Raw genomic sequence first — 16,047 nt, forward strand, 5'->3', positions numbered from 1 at the left:
TGTTTTTAAAACCTACTAGCCTGCTTCGATTTAATATGGTGTTAAGGAGAACAAAAAATACCAGATGACAAAGAAAACAAAAAGGAAAGAGTTAAATGCTCATGCCCGACACTGAACAAGACTTCATATCTCTCGATAACAACTTTGAATTTCTAAAAGGTTGCTGTGCCTAAGGTATGTATATCATGGCAGTGAAAATAAGAGGGGCCCAAATATTTAGAACTGTACTAGGAAAGGCACAGTTGCACACTGCACATTTCAAATTCGAATTATCACAGAGCAGCAAAACTGGCATTATAAAAAGAAAACCGGTTTACAGCCTTACAGATTGCAAGTAAAGATTACTTTAGAGAGGGAAACTATTCTCCTAATAATCATGAGGCCTCTTCAATATGATTTTACCCCATTGACCAAAGTTAATCCCTTGAATTCTGGTTTCTGTTTAATATTTTTTGTTAGAGCAAATACACATGAAAAATGCCATGGTGTAAACAATATATGCAGATGTGCAGAAGACAATTTAAACCAGTCAAGCCTTAAGTGGGTCCAACTTGCCAGTTATGGCCCCTTCCCACACTCGCAATGGCAATCAACGGCATATCAAATTGGGCAGATCTGCATATAAACTATATATGTATGTATAGACAAACTTATGTTTAGTTCAATCTCTGCAACAGCTGGTCACGTCTACCATCCCGTGTAGGTGCATAGTAGCAGGTGCAACTCCTGTTGCATATGGCAAAAATAAGTTTCTGTGATTTTTTAAAGCTCACAGGCACTCCTGAATGCCAGCTAAAATGTATACTGCGGGAGCTGGGTTCACGCGTTTTGGGGTATAGCCTCATACTGAACAACATCCCATTACCCTTCAATAAAAGTGCACATGTGCATGCACATTGACAACAGGCTCCATGACAGACAAGTGAATTGCAGATCATGGTACAGTTCATTGATAATTATGAATATGTAAATGATATCATGTAAAACATATCAAATACCTTACTACATACAGTAAATTAGAAAATCAAAGCATTTATAAAGAGCGGCACTGTCACCCCTAAGAATATCTGGGCGCTGAGGGTACTGTGTGTCCATCGAAAAGCCACATCTTGAGTCGTCTTCTGATGTCTGACAGGGAGGGAGCTGTTAAGAGGTGGAGGGGCAGGCTGTTCCAGGACTTCGCTGCTGTGTAGGAGAAGAAGCAGTGTCTGCTGGGGCTGCAATATATGCAGGGGGTGTGGATGAGGTTTAAGGAGGCGGAGTGTAGTTGTCTTGCTGGGGCGCAGAAGCTCAGACGAAGTAGGACAGCCCTAGGTTATGCAGAGCCTTGTATGCGAGTGTGAGGATTTTGAATTGGCATCTCTTCTGAATGAGGAGCTACTGGAGGTTCCTGTGGTGTGGGGTGATACTTGAGCACTTGGGGGAGTTGAGGAGGAGTCTGGCTGTGGTGTTCTGTAGAGTCTGGAGTTTTTAAGTAGCTGGGAGGACAATCCGGCTTAGAGAGCGTTGCCATAGTTGAGGTAGTTGGTGAACAGGGTGTGCGTGACTGTCTTTCTGGAGTCAGTAGGGATCCATCTGAAGATTCAGCAGAGCATATGTAGAATGTAGAAGCTGGAGAAGGTGAATGAGTAGAAGCAGGAGGAAGCGAATTAGTTTACCTGTCGATTCATGGATAGTTGGCAGTTAAGAATGATGCTAAGGTTTCATGCGTGGTGTAATGGAGACTACGTTGGCCATCAGCTGTGGTCCCATACAGAGGTGTTCTTCATGAAGATTAGGACTTCTGTTTTGTTTGTGTTTAGTTTGAGGCAGATGTTTTTCATCCATGTTGCTATGTTGGACATGGCACTGTGGAAGCTGGCTTTGGCAACGTGGGGGGCATCGGTGAGTGAGAGGATTAGGTTGGGCAGAGCGAGGATCCTTGGGGTACGCCGCAGGTGATGTTCTTGGGTGTAGAAGTGAAGGGAGGAAGGTGATGCTGTGTGTGTGGCCTGAAGGAAAGGATGCGACCCACTTAAGGACATTTTGTTGAATGCCTATGTTGGAGTCTGTTGAGGAGAGTGGTGGAAAACTGTACTGAACACGGGATGTCATCTGTGGCGGCGATCAGTGCAGTCTCCATGCTGTGGTTGGCCTGGAATCCTGATTGTAAGGTGTGGAGAAGGTGGTTTCATTCGAGGTAGTCCGTGAGCTGTTGGTTGATGGATTTCTCAAGCACTTTGGACAGTAAGGAGAGCAGGAAGATCAGTGTGTAGTTTGAGGTCGCTGGGGTCAGTGGAAGGTTTCTCTAAGAAGGGTCTGACCTCTGTGGGCTTCCATTCGCCTAGGAAGGTTACCATGGAGATAGAGGTGTGGAGGACGCAGGTTAGTTCTGTGCGAATAGTATTGGCTCCAAGGTTGAAAAGCTGGTTGGGAGAGGGGGGGGTGTCAGTGGGTGCCCCTGAAGAGGATGGATGAAATGATGGCTGCGGTGGTCTGTGTGGTAATCGGGGACCAGGAGGTTATATTGGGTGGCTGGTGTTGGCTGCTTGAGCGATATTGTAGTACAAGAGGATATTGCAGAGTTCCTGGGATGAGTGGATGGTCGTCTCTGTGGCTATCGGGTTAGAGAATTCCATGATTCTGAAAAGTTCTTTTGTGTGGTCGGCTGCAGTGTCGATGCGGGCATTGATGGCTCCTCTTTTTGTTGCCTTGATGTGGTGGTGGTAGTAGTTGTCAAGGGTTGCCTTGTAGGCAGCTCTGTCGGAGGGGTCATTGGTCACGCGCCATTGTTTGAGTGGGTGTCAGTTGCTTTTATAGTTTCTGCGCTCCGGAGTGTACAATCTTGCTGGCTTGGAGGTGTTGTGGGTTTTAGCAGGGTAATTGTCGGCAGATTTGGTGATCCAGGTGGTGAAGTTTTGGACTTCTTGGTTGAGTTAGAGGTCTGCTGTGGTCTCGGGTTGTGCAGTGCCTAGGTCTTGTGCCCATAGGGTTTCAGTTACCTTGCCCCAGCTTCGGAGAGGAATGCGGAGGTTCTTGGAGGTGGTGTGCTGGAAAATGGAGATGAAAGAGTGGACAATGATGTTGTTGGTCCAGGTGAGTTCAGTTATGTGGATGAAACTGATTCAGTCACTACAAGTGAAGATGGCATCCAGTGTGTGTGTACAGCTTTGTGCATGGGTTTAGTGACCAGTTGGGTGAGGCCAATGTTGCTGAGGATCTCTAGGAGGGAAGCGGAGTTAGTGTCAATGGGGTAATTAAGGTGCAAATTGAGATTGCAGAGTAAACATAGTTGAGGGTGTCAATGGCCCGGGAGGGGGAGAATTCGAGGAGGTTGGCAATGGTGTAGCAGAAGGTTGGGTGTGTTCCTGGGGGTCTTATGAGAGGGTGCCTCACACTGTGGTGTTGGCATCGGTCTGAATCAAAAGTTGAGGTGTTCCATGAGAAGCACTGGGTCGTCGCCGGTGATGGTACATTGGATGGTTTCCTTGAAGATGATGGCGATGCCCCCATGTTTGTTGGTGCGGTCTTGGTGTATCATCTTGTAGCCGTCAGGGGTGGCCGTGGAAATGTAGGGGTTTGAGGAGGGTGTTAACCATGTTTTGGTGGTGAAGGTTACATCCAGATCACAGGTAGTGATGGCGTCCCAGATTTCCGTGGCATGTTTGTATAAAGAGCAGGCGTTTAGAAGGATGAACTGAAGAGGTGCTTGGTTGTTCGAACTTTTCTGTGTGGGTTCAGTGCGGACATTACTGGGCCCGCACTGCAGGAGAAACGGCAGTGTAGGCAGGTGAAGGATCCTTTGGTTGAGCGTGGGAAGGCTGTAAAGCAGCTGTTGATGGGGTGGCTGACATTAAAGGCCTGGAGCCCCTTGGTGGTGTAGCTGTGGGGGGCGACCAGGGGGCCAGACGCTGGCCACAGTCCAGGCGTGGACATGCACAGATGGGCTTGCATTCGGTGCGCCAATGGCGCACCTGCTGCGGCCTCCATTATATGTCCTCAGAGGTTGTAGGGGCCGGGGTGGGAGTCGGGAGGCAGGAGTGGCAGTGGCGCGAGGGAGGTGTCGGCAGGGGTCAGCACACACAATAAGGCTCTGGAATGGGGACGGTTGTCACAATCAGGCTCAGTAAGGTGGGAAGTGCTGTTGCAATCATGCTCAGGAAGGCGGGAGGAGCTGTCAGCAGCAGGCAGGAGGGCCATGGAGCAGCTGTGACTGGCCCAAATGTGTTGACCATAGGTAAATAAATGTGTTACAAAAATAGACAAATTATGAAAATAGCCTATCTTGTAAGTGCTCCCACTACATACAGTGAATAAAGAGGTCAGTAAATATCTTTTCAAATGCAATTCAGACCCAGAAAAATCATAAAAATGTTACCAGACCTGCAGATCTAGTGACCTGAATAATCTATTCAACCTAACTGTAATGCGCTTGACCAATAAACTGGTCTCAAATTGTGTGACCCTGAGCAAGTATTTTATTTAAACGAGTCACATTTTCCTTCATTATTTCATGCAATCACCTTCCGATATGTGAAATCAGCATGAATTCTGAAAAAAAAAAAAAACAAGGTTTATTTTAATATACTAAATTGCTACACGTTTAGTAAGAATCTAGACCAACTACCAGGTTATCATGACCCCTGACTTGCCTCTTAGTTCACCAAAGACATAGCCTTCAGAACAGGGATGTTTCTCAGTTCCTGTTTGTAGGGAGCTGGGTTCTGGTTGCAGTACCCACCCACCCCCACTTTTTGCCTGGTTTCAGGTGAATCTTTCACTCAAGTGTACTGGGTTCCTGCTAACCAGCTCCCCAGTGCAAGCGTTCCTTCCCTAAAACAAGACACCCGATCACTTAATCCCAAAGTGACCAAGCCCTTCAGCCCCATTTAAGTCCCTAGTAAAATGTACCCCTGGTACCTAGGGCATGGGTACTGAAGAGCTGCAGCACAACTTGTGCCACTCTGAGAGACCCAGCACCAACCTTATGCGGACTGCTGTTGCAGGCTACGTGACTAGGTGATCCCAAAATTGAAAACACCACATGGCACACGCTTGTGTGCCATGTTCCCTAAAACACTACTTGTAATATCTGTAAGTCACCCCTACAGCAGACCTTCGGCCTTGAGGCAGGGTGCATTATATTGCAAGTGAGGGCATATATGTATGAGAAAATATGCCTCTACTATGTCTGTCAATTCTTAAAAATAATAAGTGTACCGAGAAGTCCTTTTAAATACATGTGCTGGAACACTGGTCACTACAAGTTCCCCAGCTACATGATGCTTTTCTGAATCCCGGGATATTTGGTATCGAACATCTAGTATCAATAAACCCTAAATGATTCCAGTGATGGATTTATTAATACATGCAGCCAGAGGGCACCTTTGAGGTGCCCCCTGAAAAACCTACCAACTGCTGGTGAGCTCACTGACTGGTTCTGGCCAGCCTGCCACCAACAGACGAGAATCTAATCTCCCTGGGGAAACAGCCTCTGCTCTTAAGAGGTCATAAACAAAAGCCTGTCCAGCTGGAGTGTTACCCAGCCCTCCCCACAGGATGACCTGCATTTCAAGGAAGGAGCTTAAAAGAAACCCATTGCCTTCGATATGCAGAACTGGCCTTCTTCAGAGGAAGATGCCAATCACCCTGCCTCAGGGCCCATCTAGCACTTGGGTGGAAGGGGCAGGGAAAATTATCTAAGCAGGAGGTGTCTCACACTCCAGACTGGGAACAACCCTAGGCTGGCCAGCCTGAAGTGGGGACAACTTAAATTCCACCATCTTGCATGTGGTGGAATTTAGGTACTCCAGACAGGGCGATGCCCACTCTCTACAGGAAGTGGTCATCTAGGGGATGTAGTGACTGAAAGGGTAAGTAGCCCATTGGCTAGTACCCTTCATGCCCCCTAGATTGAGTATTTAGGGAACCCCCTGTTATCAGACCCAGAGATCTTTGCTGGGCACAAAATGAGAAATGGACGAGAAGCCTGCTGAATCTGAGAACCAAGGAGCACGGCTGACATGGCGCCAACCCTGCTGGCCTGCTTGCTGCACCAGACTCTCGAGGAGTAACTGAGCAGTCCTGCTGCTGCAGCCTTCAAGAAAGTGGTGGAGCTGCCAGTCCTCTGCAAATTGCTGAGAGGAACTCCCTTGGAGTGGAGGAGATGCTCCCCAGCATCTGCAGGCACTTGAGACAGAAATGAGAGGACCGGGACTGCCAAAAACCCAAAGCTGGACATCACCACTGCACCAGAGGCACCTAGCCAGTGTTGAAGTGGGCCAACTGTGTCAGCATGGTCCCCAAGCCCTCCAGAAGAGAAGCCTACCCCAAACACAGCCACTGTGGACTTGACAGCATCTGCAGACCCCCCTGCAACCATGAGCGACCAGGAGACAGAAAGCAACACCCTCTGATTTATTTATTGAGTGTGTGTCTCACTGCATGAGTGTATGTCTTACATGCTTAGCACTACCCTCTGATATGCATAACTGCTCGACACACTATCCAAAAAGAGAGTATTTGGGATGTAATTTGTGCCTCTGTAATACCTCGGGATTGATTGGACTTTTTGCACAGTAGATCTCATTTTGGTCCACTATATAAAAGAGCCAGCTTCCTACAATGTTTTAAAAAACTCTCACTTTAAATACATATGTTACTAAAGCAAGATGTTGTAGCACGCGGTCATTTACATGTGCCACATTTTACACAGAACTGCCACAAGATTGCCTACTCGCATGCAATGTTACTACTAAAACTATATAGTGGAGGAACAATGTTTGGAAATCATGTTTAAGAAAATATTTATCATTTGCACATCACCAAAGTAAATTCCTATGGTTCGTTTTGAGCCTATTAAAATCTTTGCTTCCATAACGTTTGAATTACACACAAAAAAGCGCTTTACTAACTGCTGATATTTGTACGGGTCATTTACAAGCTATTTAATGGTTGCGAGTTAGAGAAACTGACATTTAACAGCCGTTTGTTTCACACTTTCTGTAACCCAGCACGATTGGCAGACAGTTCTCTTTACTAATTCCGCCAACTTTGCACTCAGTAAAAGAACTATAAACACCAATTTCCATGGTAAATTATAGAGCGATTTGTAATAAGCCATAAGGTGACAGTTGACCGGTCTTTTAGGAAACAGCAAGATGAAATAAGATTTAAATACATAATTATTGCACATTCACTTTCAGAATGACCATTACTCCGGTTTTGTTTTTTTTTGCAGGCTAGAGCTCTCTTACCCGAGCAGGCCAGCAGGCCCTAAAAATAGCTCGCCCTGACAAAATCTGACTCGACAGGGGGAGTCGATTTTTTAATGCCTGCGATTATCACAAAAATAACAAGCCATTTATACTAATAACTACCATGTTGTCATCAAAGAGTACTAAGGCGTATACACTAATCAAGTTACACTGAGACTCAAATATTTAGAGGCCTTGCAACTAACAATCATGGTGTGGAAAGAATAAAAGGTGTCCCCATAGTCAAAAAGTGAATCCACTGCTGAACTAAACTGAATAAAATAAAATCATTAAAATGTAGTAACCGGAAAGAACATCCTAGTTAATATGACATTTGACTGCCTCTACTTTTTACATGACATGATTTAGGTATACCTAATGATCTATGAAATGTACCATGATCAGCAATTCGACTTAGCCAGTCTGTTGTTCATGTACATCCATGTGTACTTTTATCGAAGGGAAATCGTTGTCTGACAAAGGCTACATACCAAAACGCTTAAACAAATCTACTGCAATTACCAACCTTTCTACTGAATCTCAGAAGTGACAGTGAGTTTTTCTCAGCGAGATATATATATATATATATACACACACACACACACACACACACACACTTTAAAGAGCCGGCTTTCACGAAATCAAAAAAACTAGTTAATAAAACGTAAGAAAGCCTGCCAAAGTTACAATACGTTGGGTGTGAGTTTCCATCGCCAGTGCAGATCTTTTTACGAATTCTAAAAAGGTATTATAATCTCACTTAACTTTAAACAAAGGCCCCGTGAAAATACAAGCCTTGACTACATGTCACATAACCTTACAGAATACATCCCTAGACTCCTACCAAAAAATAAAGTACTATTTATACGCCCTGATTCCATGAAGACACGAAGGATCCGGCAAAAAAAAAAAAACTGTCCAATCAGCAATCCTCTCTCAACAACCTGTCGCACAGCAGAGGATAAATTTAAACCGTTTTCCTATTGGGCTTCTTTCACGTGTGGGCAAGTACCAGCTGTCAAGCATAACCAACCTCCCGCCCCAATCGACAGACTTTATTGGAAGGAATGAGCACTACACAGAGCGTTGTTTGTATTTTAAAGCCCTGAATTTAACAGTCGATGGCCACCAAATAGGTAGCTACAATACTCTGCAATAAAAAAAGAACATTTTTAACTATGGTGCATTAAAAAAAAACTCCCAGCGCTGTGTCTGCATTTAATTTATGGGCGCTTACCAAATCTCCAAAACTCCTGCTATGTTCATTCCCTTGCCAATCCAATCTTTTAGGGAGAAGCTGGAAAGGGGAAAAATTACAAAACAAAATATATAATTAATAAAAAAAAAATATAAAAATTAACGGATTGGTGCCTCCCCTTTAAAAGCACACTAAAGTATGAATAAACAGTGGGCAGTGATGTCAAAGGTGCGTGTGACATAGAGAGGGAGAGAGCGCGCGAGCAAAGTGGGAGGCACCAACGAGCTCATACAGTTTGCGCGTGGTGTGTCTGTCACAGACCTGGTACTCCTCCAGCTCCTGTACCAGCACCTACAACATAAGCACACGGTACAGACACATCAGCAGCCTGATCGAAACAAACTGGCCACTTTATTATGATTTTTCTAATAAACATCATCACCGGTAAGAAAACACCACTCACCTCTGCCGATCTGCGGCAGGGGCCGGCGGACAAGAAGCGAGCGATGAGAAAATACAGTTCTGAAAGGAAGGGGCGGTAAAAAACAATAATGAGTCTGTTCGTGCTTTTCTTGTTTTTTTGGCTAATGTCGTGTTTGTGTCATCTTATTGCTCTTTTTACCTGATTCTATGAGCGGCGCGGGGCCGTCTGAGGGCTCTGGGTCAGCCATGGCCACTCCGGGGTAGGGAGGGGGAAGCTTCGTCGGCTGGAGGGTGTGGGGGGGGGAGGGCCTGAGTTTTCTCTCCGAGCCTCTCGTTGCACAGGCTCTCTGCTTTCAGCAACACCACCGCCACTCTATTACCATCAATTTTTCCGCCGCCATTTCTGTGACGCGGGCGTAATAAGACGCCTGTAAGCTTCCGCCCAGCGCGCTGAGGCAGCGGACGGCTGGGAATAAAGTAGTTCCACTTGCGATCAAACGGGAGTTGAAAATGCTTCCTGAAAGTTTAGGTTTACAAGGCAATGAGCGTGAGAAATTACGCACACTTGTTATATGGCTCTTTTTAAAATCGTGTGTGAGAACGGCATCTTGACAGTGTACTTGGGTTGAATGGCGTTTTTTCCTAAAAAAAAAAAAGGGAACGACGAGATACTTGCGCGTAGCGAGCAGGCGTGTTATGACGTCAACTGAGCCCGGGCTGCAACCGTAGAGGTTCTTCTTCATTTCGCGAGAGCCGCTGTCCGGGTAGGAACGCTAGGACTTTGGTTAGAGCTTAGTGTCGAGGGCGACATTGCTGTCACCCTCTCACCCCTCCCCCTCTTTGTGCCATCCCGTCTTTTCTTCCGATTGAAAGACGAGGGCAGACAGGTCGTGGCAACAATGCAAGAACAACAATTCTTTCACAAAACGCTGTCTTTCCTTCAGTGCTAGAAATGAAAGCGAGGAAACTTACACCACTCTAGGAGGGAAACTGTTTATGGCATATGTATTATTGTTTTACGTAGTATGTCTGTCGTCTGATTCTATTTATATAGCGCTTACTACCCTCGACGAGGCTGTTGTGTTTTATTCCGTGTCGCCTGACGGAGTTAAATATAGATGGGACACAGCGGTTTGTTTCGCTTTAGGATATGGGGAGCGAAACCGCAAGGGGATATTTTTTATTTGATTAAGGACATGGGTTGCACAATTATTGGCTGTACTCATTGCCTTGATGTGTAAGTGCAATTATTATTTTCGGTTTATTTAAACAACAATGTGCCACTTTCTGTTAACAAAGAGGAACACAGCGGAAGCGAATTTGTGGGTATGACATTTATTTTATTTACACGAGTAACCAATGTTAACAGAAATGTCTATCACTCGACAGTTCCATGGAGGGAATGAAAACGAACTGGTTTTGCAATCTTTTTGCTCTTCTATTGAGACTGTTTTTGTTTTTTTGAGACGAACGTGTTTTACATTATGGCTTATTTAATTAGATTATCTTCCGTACACTTTGAGAGTACTGTTGAGTTTTCATGGGATTCAATGACGAAAAAAAACTTAGAATGCATTGTGACATTTTAGAATATTATATACATTTCAAGCGTAGCTGTGACAAATAAGTGTTGAACTCATTCAGTAACAAAAATTTCTATTTTGTCTCATTTGTTAACGGCGTTTTATATTAAAAACGTATCTTCCATAGCATCACTAGGCTCACTTTGACCCCCACTGTATTGCCTGCGTTGCCTTTTTCCAACAAGAAGTGCATACAATCTCTAGAAAAACGATTACAGTAACATTAGGATGTTCAGTGAGAGTGTAACATGATACAATTATGATCGATTATATCAAGTATCCTCAGCCTTTTTGGTTAAAAAATGTTCGTGAGTTTTCAGAAACAAAAACAAATATAGCTCCGTGCGTTGCCGAACAAGTCTTAATTCCAGATATGACCATCTACCACAACAGGAGAAGTATGGACGTTATCCACATGCCAGAGGTCATACCAGGCAATAACAAAAAATAAGTGCGTGAACAGAATTTTAGCATTTACGATCATGACATGTCTAAGTTTAAAACCGCCTGTTGTAGCTGTAGATAAAATGAAACCTAGAAAGGTGCCTGTTCCTAGGTGAGACAGACCAATACAATTAACACAAAGTAAAATAAATGTATCCTAAAGGACATGCAGTAACTACAGTGAGAAGAAAACACATTTTTACTTCTGGTATGATGTGTATAGAGTGGGATGAAGGTCATATACAAGGGGAATGATTCTCATGAAAGTATTACCTTCTTCCTATAGAGAGCCATTTTACTCCAAACAGGTTTTTTGCTGGCGATCTCCGAGTGTCTCAAGACAATGTTAACTGTAATTTGTGTAAAATAACTAGGCTCACCTGGTGTGTGTAAATAATTTACTGACTGCTTTAAAGTTAGTGAGCATCTTTTTAACTTCTTGTTTACAAAACAATCCAAACAACCACATGAGGATTTACATAATGTGTGTCTTTAACTGTATTTATGCTTAGGCACTCCCCTGGGTTTTAATAGTAACATTAATTTAAGAATAGTTTCTTTGTACAAATACATTTCCTCACACATAGTTAATAAGTTTACATTCAAGCTCCGTGTGGGTCAGATGGCTTTTACCTTAATTACTTAAAACATAAATCAGATTATAGGCCCAACTTGTAGAATCTCGCTTATGTCCAATAAGTTTACGAATAAGAAATCTCATTTGGGCTAGTGTTGGAGTGAATTTAGTGGTAAATGGTGAGTTCCACAACAGTGGCCTTTTTTCCTGAAGGGATTCTGGTTTCATCGATTCAAGATCTCTTCCTGGTTTGTTTGTCTTGTGAGTGAGCGTAAATGAGTTAGGAATTAGCATAGTATGAATCGCAATCTTTAGTCAGTGAAAATATATAACCATAAAAGAACACAAATTCATCACATAAAACATGTACATAAAGAAAAAAACATACAATACATTGAATATTAAAAAATCATTACATTGCCGCAACATATTGCCTTTAAAAAAAAAAAGAAAAGAAAGAAAAAAGCTCCAGTTGTGAAACACTGTAGCATTAGCCACCATACGAAGAAAATGAAAAGGCTGGCCTGCACTGAGAGGAACCATGAATTTTTAAAAGAGATATTAAAAAGCTACATCTAAAAGGTTCATAAAATTTACAAAACAGGTAAAGTGCAACAAAGTTTGAGGGGAACACCATTACAAGGGCATACAAGAATGCAGTTTGGATCAAACTGCCCTAAAGGGAAGCATAAGTTACACCTAATAGTCGATAACCAAAATCTGGTTAAAAGACCCCTCTCCCACATATTGTCATCTGGGTAAGTTAGGGCTCAAGGAGCAAACATGTCTTAGCTTAAAAGAAGTCTTGCACAATCGACTTCTCAACCTTCTTAGATGCCCTTGCGGCCCCTGCCAATATTTTAAAATCTCCTTTGGTCCAAAACCTATCCCCTTTATTCAACACCTTTGGAGAGAAAAAAAGCTCATGTCAACCCATGCTTTCGGCCATGTTTCTAATATATTTCAGCCATTGTATTCGTAGTCCCTTATGGCAGGGCAGACAATTTAAAATAATTTCCCTACTGAGCTCAGCAGGCTTGTTGGCCGAAATCGAGATCCATAGAAGCAAGGGGGAGAACTTAATACGACACTTCACTTGCTCTAAACCCATTTCCTCTTGTAGTGCGAAACAGGGACTATTAGGCCAAACTCCAGGTAAACACCTTGCAAAACCAATTTTCTTCCTGTTGCAGAGCATAGCTCTTTTGATAACCCCAAATGGATGTCTCCTAGGTTACAACTGGTAAGCACTTTAGTTTATACACCTCCAGCAAGAGCAGACTTGACTTCTTGCCAACTCTAGTTGAGAATTCAAAAAATGGAACCGGCAGCAGCATTAAAACAGGAATGCTGCTTTAACATACACAGTTGCCAATTTCCCCTATCGTCAAAGGTTACCTCCAAATAGGAGAACTCATGTCTGGCTAATAAGCTGACTTTTAATTGCCAGTGGACCTGGTTTGCTCAATGGTTTACCACAGACCATGCAATATGTTTTAGATATGTTAACTTCCAAATCCAGGTCCTCCATAAAACTGACAAAGGCATCAACGGCGCCCCACAAGCCATTAGATGTTTGAGATAAAGGACTGTGTCGTCATTGTTTAACAGATCTGCAACACCTTTGCCATTTACCACAAGAATATCTTTACAATGGTCAACTAAAAAAGAGTGTACACCATTAATGTACAAAATAATTAAAGTGGAAGCTAAAACACACCCTTTCCTCACCTCTCTAGGAGATTAAAAGAATCAGTGCACCCCCCCCACCCCCATAACATATCTAAGGCTCTAATTACATCACAAGAGTGCCCATAACAAATTCCACTGTATCTGGTGGAACACCCAGTTTATGTAGGATTCCTCAGGGTTTAGTGTGATTGACCTTATCAAATGTACTACTAAGGTCCATGAACACAAGGTACTGGGTGGGCGTATTGATGGAATCTGCAGGGGCCTCAGTGGTTCTGGATTTCCTTGAGCCCTGGTCTTGATGAAAGAATGCAATAGTGTGCCATGTAGCCTGATCCTGGCAGTCACATTTTTATAAAATTGTCACCAATCTGAAATTTATTTAGCAGTAAATAAAGCAAATTCCAGGATATCTTATCAATTGTCTTCTCTTCATTTGGGCTGTCAATGCATTTGTGAATGTATTGAGTTTTACCCCTTAGATGGCATGGCAAAAAGTGTGCTGGTACCATCTGAATATGTGTTTTTCAAAAAACATGCTTCAGCAAGACATATGGGTTTTAATGATAGTGATTTCAGCCAGTTTGCCATTTGTTTTGCATACATTTTGGTGTCCATGTTAACTAAGGAAATCAGCCTATAGGCTTTTGTAAACATGCAGTCTTTATCGTCCTTGTGGATTACTACTGTTGTAGCCTCTGCTGCCAAGGCCTGAACTATTCCTGTGTTTAAGAAACACTGAAGCATTTCTTCTGCCTGGGTAAGAATGTTATTTCAGCAAGCAAAGTTTGTAAAATAAAGTAGTGTTACCACCAGGAGTCTTACCTAAAACTAAAGAGTGCACTGCCTTGCCAGAATCGGATTTATCAAAAGCAGGGTATAGTTCCCTTCTGTTCGCATCTGAAACAGTAAATAAATACATTTTCATATGGTACCCTTCACACACCAGAAGAGGTAAATTGTTTAGAAGCATATTAGGTGGCATGGTGGGAATTTAAGATTCAGCTATGTCTTTAGCTGCAGTGTTAGACCTGTATTTTCTTCAATAATGAGATATAATTTTGGTTTTTCTGAATTTCACAAAAGACTAATATCTTCTCGTCCTTATTTAGAGCCTGATTTAGTTCTCAGCAGACCTGTTACTCTGTTACAATGGGGACGGATATCCCATCTGCCAAAATTTAAATCTCTTAGGATATAATGGGATTTATATTTCATCTGTCACTGTTGTGATGGAGTAACCTGTCCACCGAGATCTAAATCAGGCCCTGAGTTTGCATAAAGTTCCTTTTCTGTTCAAGAGAAGGTTATATTCATTTTTCAAGTACTTCAGTTTCATCATTAAGTTTGAATTTTTTTGATTTTGATTAGTTTAACTTACAGTTCGATTGTCTATCAGTAGCCATCAAATGGTGAGTTAGTCGGTGGCAAAGATTATCATGACATCAAGTGGTGTTTTCCAATTTCCTACTCAGCCTAAGCCAGAAGTAGTGCATATAAACATTAATCTCATAGATTGTGTACTCCTTTTAGAAACCTTCCTCATCTGATTTAGTTGAGATATGAGGTAATCATACTTGTTTTTCCCCATGCAGTGTAATTACTGTTTTCTTTTTACCCTTGGCCTGGAGTACATCAGGTCACCCATTCACTTTGTAATTTTTTTTTATTTTTTTTAAAATAAATATAATTGCTTCTTTGGGATCTATCTTTATTTCTAGGAGGAAAATTATGCCTTCCTTCAATTTATAGCAATAATCTATTATCTTCCTCCTCATCATGGTATTTTTTCTTTTTTACTTTCCACACTAAGAGACAAAATATTAAGTCCACAAATTTAGTAATTTACAGTGGGTGGAAAAAGGGAAACTGTTTAACTGAAAAACATATCTATCCACATATCACAGAAAAGAACACAAAACTGAGTTAGGGTTCTGGCTCAAACATGAAAAACCACTGAAATTTACTAGTTACGGTTAGCAGCGCACAGCACACTTGTGAGAGGAGGCCCTCTTTTTCCACGGTTAGCCCCCACTCTTTGCCTGATGTTGATGTGTCCTAGAAGTTGTAGTGCCCAGGGCCCCTGCTAACCAGGTTCCATGGGTCAGAGCTCTTTTCCTAAGTCTGTTGTGATGCTTGGCACAATTTTATACACTCTAAAGTATCACTGTAAGTCCCTAGTAAAAGGGTACACCAATACTTAGGGCATGGGATATTAGGGGTAGGCCCCTGAGGGCAGCAGCACTGATTGTGCCATCCTCTAGGGCCCTGCAGCCAGAGCACCGCCATTGTAGGCTAAGTGTTCTGAAACAAACCTACAAAGACAAATTCGACATGGCACACTCCCTGTGTGCCCTGTCCACCCTACACTGCATATGTCATGGGTAAGTCACCCCTCTCGCAGGCCTTCCATTCCTAAGGCAGGGTGCACCGTACTATACGTGAGGGTATAGCTGCATGAGCAGTATGCAACCACTGTGTCCTTGCCAAACCTGGGACATAGTAAGTGAACAGAGCAGCCATTGTAAGTATATGGACTGGACACTGGTCAAATATGAGTTCTCCAGCTATACAATGGCCACTCTGCACCTTTGGGCTGTTTGGTATCAAACAACTCGGGATGATACATCCAAACTGGTACCAGTTTTGGATTTATCCCTAAATGTACCCAGGGGTCACCTTGGAGGTGCCCCCTGCAAAAGCTACCCTAACTGGCATGGTTGCTGACTGGTTCCATCCAGCATGCCACCTTCAGAGAGCCAATACACAATTCCTGGGGGACAGCCCTGTCTCTCTATTTTGTGAGACAATGCCATTCCTGGGTAGAGGAGCTAACACCCCCTCCGTCAGGAATGTACATCCCACTGGCGGTGAGCTTCAAAGGGCTACTGCCCT

The 16,047-nt window shown here is 43.2% G+C and overlaps 1 protein-coding gene and 1 long non-coding RNA gene across 10 annotated transcripts in view; one reads left to right on the plus strand and one right to left on the minus strand.

The window, feature by feature from the left end:
- Nucleotides 1-9,277, minus strand: part of BRWD1 (bromodomain and WD repeat domain containing 1) — a 1,722,898-nt gene extending 1,713,621 nt beyond the window's left edge. Inside the window, exons 1-4 of the mRNA XM_069202575.1 lie at nt 9,056-9,277; nt 8,897-8,955; nt 8,755-8,784; nt 8,473-8,532 (exon numbers count right to left, since the gene is read on the minus strand). Of these exons, the coding sequence (XP_069058676.1) occupies nt 8,473-8,532; nt 8,755-8,784; nt 8,897-8,955; nt 9,056-9,104 (198 nt within the window). The 5' untranslated portion in view covers nt 9,105-9,277. The remainder of the gene's footprint in view (nt 1-8,472; nt 8,533-8,754; nt 8,785-8,896; nt 8,956-9,055) is intronic.
- The window catches only part of LOC138248725 (uncharacterized), a 75,484-nt gene continuing 68,177 nt past the window's right edge, over nt 8,741-16,047 (plus strand). For 6 of the 9 annotated variants that reach the window (XR_011194632.1, XR_011194631.1, XR_011194628.1 and 3 more), the window contains exon 1: nt 8,741-8,877. This is a non-coding gene — a long non-coding RNA (uncharacterized lncRNA). Of the gene's footprint in view, nt 8,993-9,278; nt 9,621-16,047 lie in introns of those variants that run through there. The other 3 variants (XR_011194634.1, XR_011194635.1, XR_011194630.1) reach the window with 3 other exon arrangements.

The sequence above is a fragment of the Pleurodeles waltl genome, chromosome 8 (genome assembly GCF_031143425.1).
Source record: "Pleurodeles waltl isolate 20211129_DDA chromosome 8, aPleWal1.hap1.20221129, whole genome shotgun sequence".
Lineage (NCBI taxonomy): Eukaryota > Metazoa > Chordata > Amphibia > Caudata > Salamandridae > Pleurodeles > Pleurodeles waltl.